This window comes from Trichechus manatus, unplaced genomic scaffold (genome assembly GCF_000243295.1).
Source record: "Trichechus manatus latirostris isolate Lorelei unplaced genomic scaffold, TriManLat1.0 scaffold00111, whole genome shotgun sequence".
In the NCBI taxonomy this organism is placed as follows: Eukaryota; Metazoa; Chordata; class Mammalia; order Sirenia; family Trichechidae; genus Trichechus; species Trichechus manatus.
The window spans coordinates 3,294,980-3,296,522 of NW_004444047.1; the positions used below are offsets into that span (position 1 = coordinate 3,294,980).

Genomic DNA, 1,543 nt, shown 5'->3' on the forward strand with positions numbered 1-1,543 from the left:
GTCGGCCCCGCGTGATCCGTTCCCGGGGACGCCCCACCCGCGCCGGGGGGCGGGGCCTCGGCGGCGCGGCCGCCCATTAGCTGCCAGGTCCCCTGAGGACCAGGCTGGCCAATCACCGTCCGGCAAGAGCCGTAATTACTCGCCGCGGGCAAAGGGTCGGGCCGCGCGTGGGTCACCGCTTGAGTGCGTGTGAGCGTGTAAGTGGCGCGAAGACCCCGGGGCTGCGGAGAAACGGCCAGAGGTTAGGCCATAATCTTTTTTCAAGACCCCGAGTGTTATTTTAAAATGGGTAAATTGCCAAAACTGGGCGGCAGAATTGTGGCACGTTTTTAATGTTTGCATTTAATGAAATATGCTTGCGTTGCCACTTGCAGTGCGATACAACTCTTCGGTTCACAGGCTGAGTCTCAGTGTGCGTAGAGATGCAGCCACGGGCCCTCGTGGCGGCCGGCCGCATGTAGCGCGGCGTGAGAGCGGGGTCCCCCTCGCTCTCGCACCCTCATCGCCCCTTCCCCGCGAGGCCCAGGCCTTAGGAGGGGGACGGGAGCTTCCAGTTCCGCCACCGTCCCGCCTGCGGTGGCTTTGGAGGCAGGCCCCATCCCTCTTTGCGCCTCCGTATCCTCGCCTTTGAACGCTGGGGAGTCCCTCCCATTTCTGAGGCCGGGAGCACCTTGACCGACGCGGCCCCGGCACCTCCCCCGCCCTCGGAGCTGTGACCACTCGGGAGTAGCCTTCTGATCGCGCCGTCAACGGGAGCCGGTTGGACGCGCGGTTGGAGCCAGCTTCACCGGATGCGGGTCACCGCGGAGAGACAACTCCAGCCTCCCAATGCCAGCTGGGGCTCTTGTCCAAAAACAGTGCCGCCGCGTCTCCCGAGGGCAGCTGCAGGCCCCAGGGTTTAATTTCTGGGACAGCCACGATGGAGGGATCATCATCCCCATTTTCCAGAGGAGAAAATGGGCTCTGAGAGAAGCGGTGAGGCTGCTCAGCTGGTAAGTGGCTCCTGCAGGCCTGGAACTCCGACGTTCGGGGCCCCGGGCGCGCTCCCAGCGAGCTCTGTGGGGCGGCGCAGCAGTTGTCTGAGGGCGGAGGCGAAGGAACTCTGCGCCTTCAGGTGCGCTGCAGGGGAGTCCGCGTTTCCCCCACGCAGCTGGCTCACAGCCCGCGCGCCCTTCTGCGCCGCGGCCGAGAAGGGCCTCTGGTGCCCAGTGGCGGTGCGGCCTCGGCCTCTGCGGGCAGGCTGGGCGTCATTTCCTCACCCGCCAGGGGACACGTCCTTGGTCTTTGCGGTCGGAACTCGAGTGGGAAGGGCGGAGCTCCAGAGTCAGACACCTTGCCAAGCCCTGCCCTGCGCGCCGCCAACTGCGCGAACGCCGGCAGCGAGGACTGCTAAGGGGCCTGGGTTTTCTCCTGTTCAATGGAAAGAGCCCCCACCTCCCGGGGCGTGGTGTCTCCGCCGCCCGCCGGCACATAGTAAGTGCTCATTGAACAGCCGCTAAGGAGCCCTGGTGGCGCGGTGCTTAAACTCTGGGCTGCTAACGGA

At 65.5% G+C, this 1,543-nt stretch overlaps 1 protein-coding gene across 1 annotated transcript in view; it reads right to left on the reverse strand.

The window, feature by feature from the left end:
- Window positions 1-503, reverse strand: part of HMX1 (H6 family homeobox 1) — a 4,866-nt gene extending 4,363 nt beyond the window's left edge. The window contains exons 1-2 of the mRNA XM_004383555.1: window positions 417-503; window positions 38-221 (exon numbers count right to left, since the gene is read on the reverse strand). Coding sequence (XP_004383612.1) covers window positions 38-221; window positions 417-503 — 271 coding nt within the window. The remainder of the gene's footprint in view (window positions 1-37; window positions 222-416) is intronic.
- Window positions 504-1,543: the final 1,040 nt, after the last annotated feature.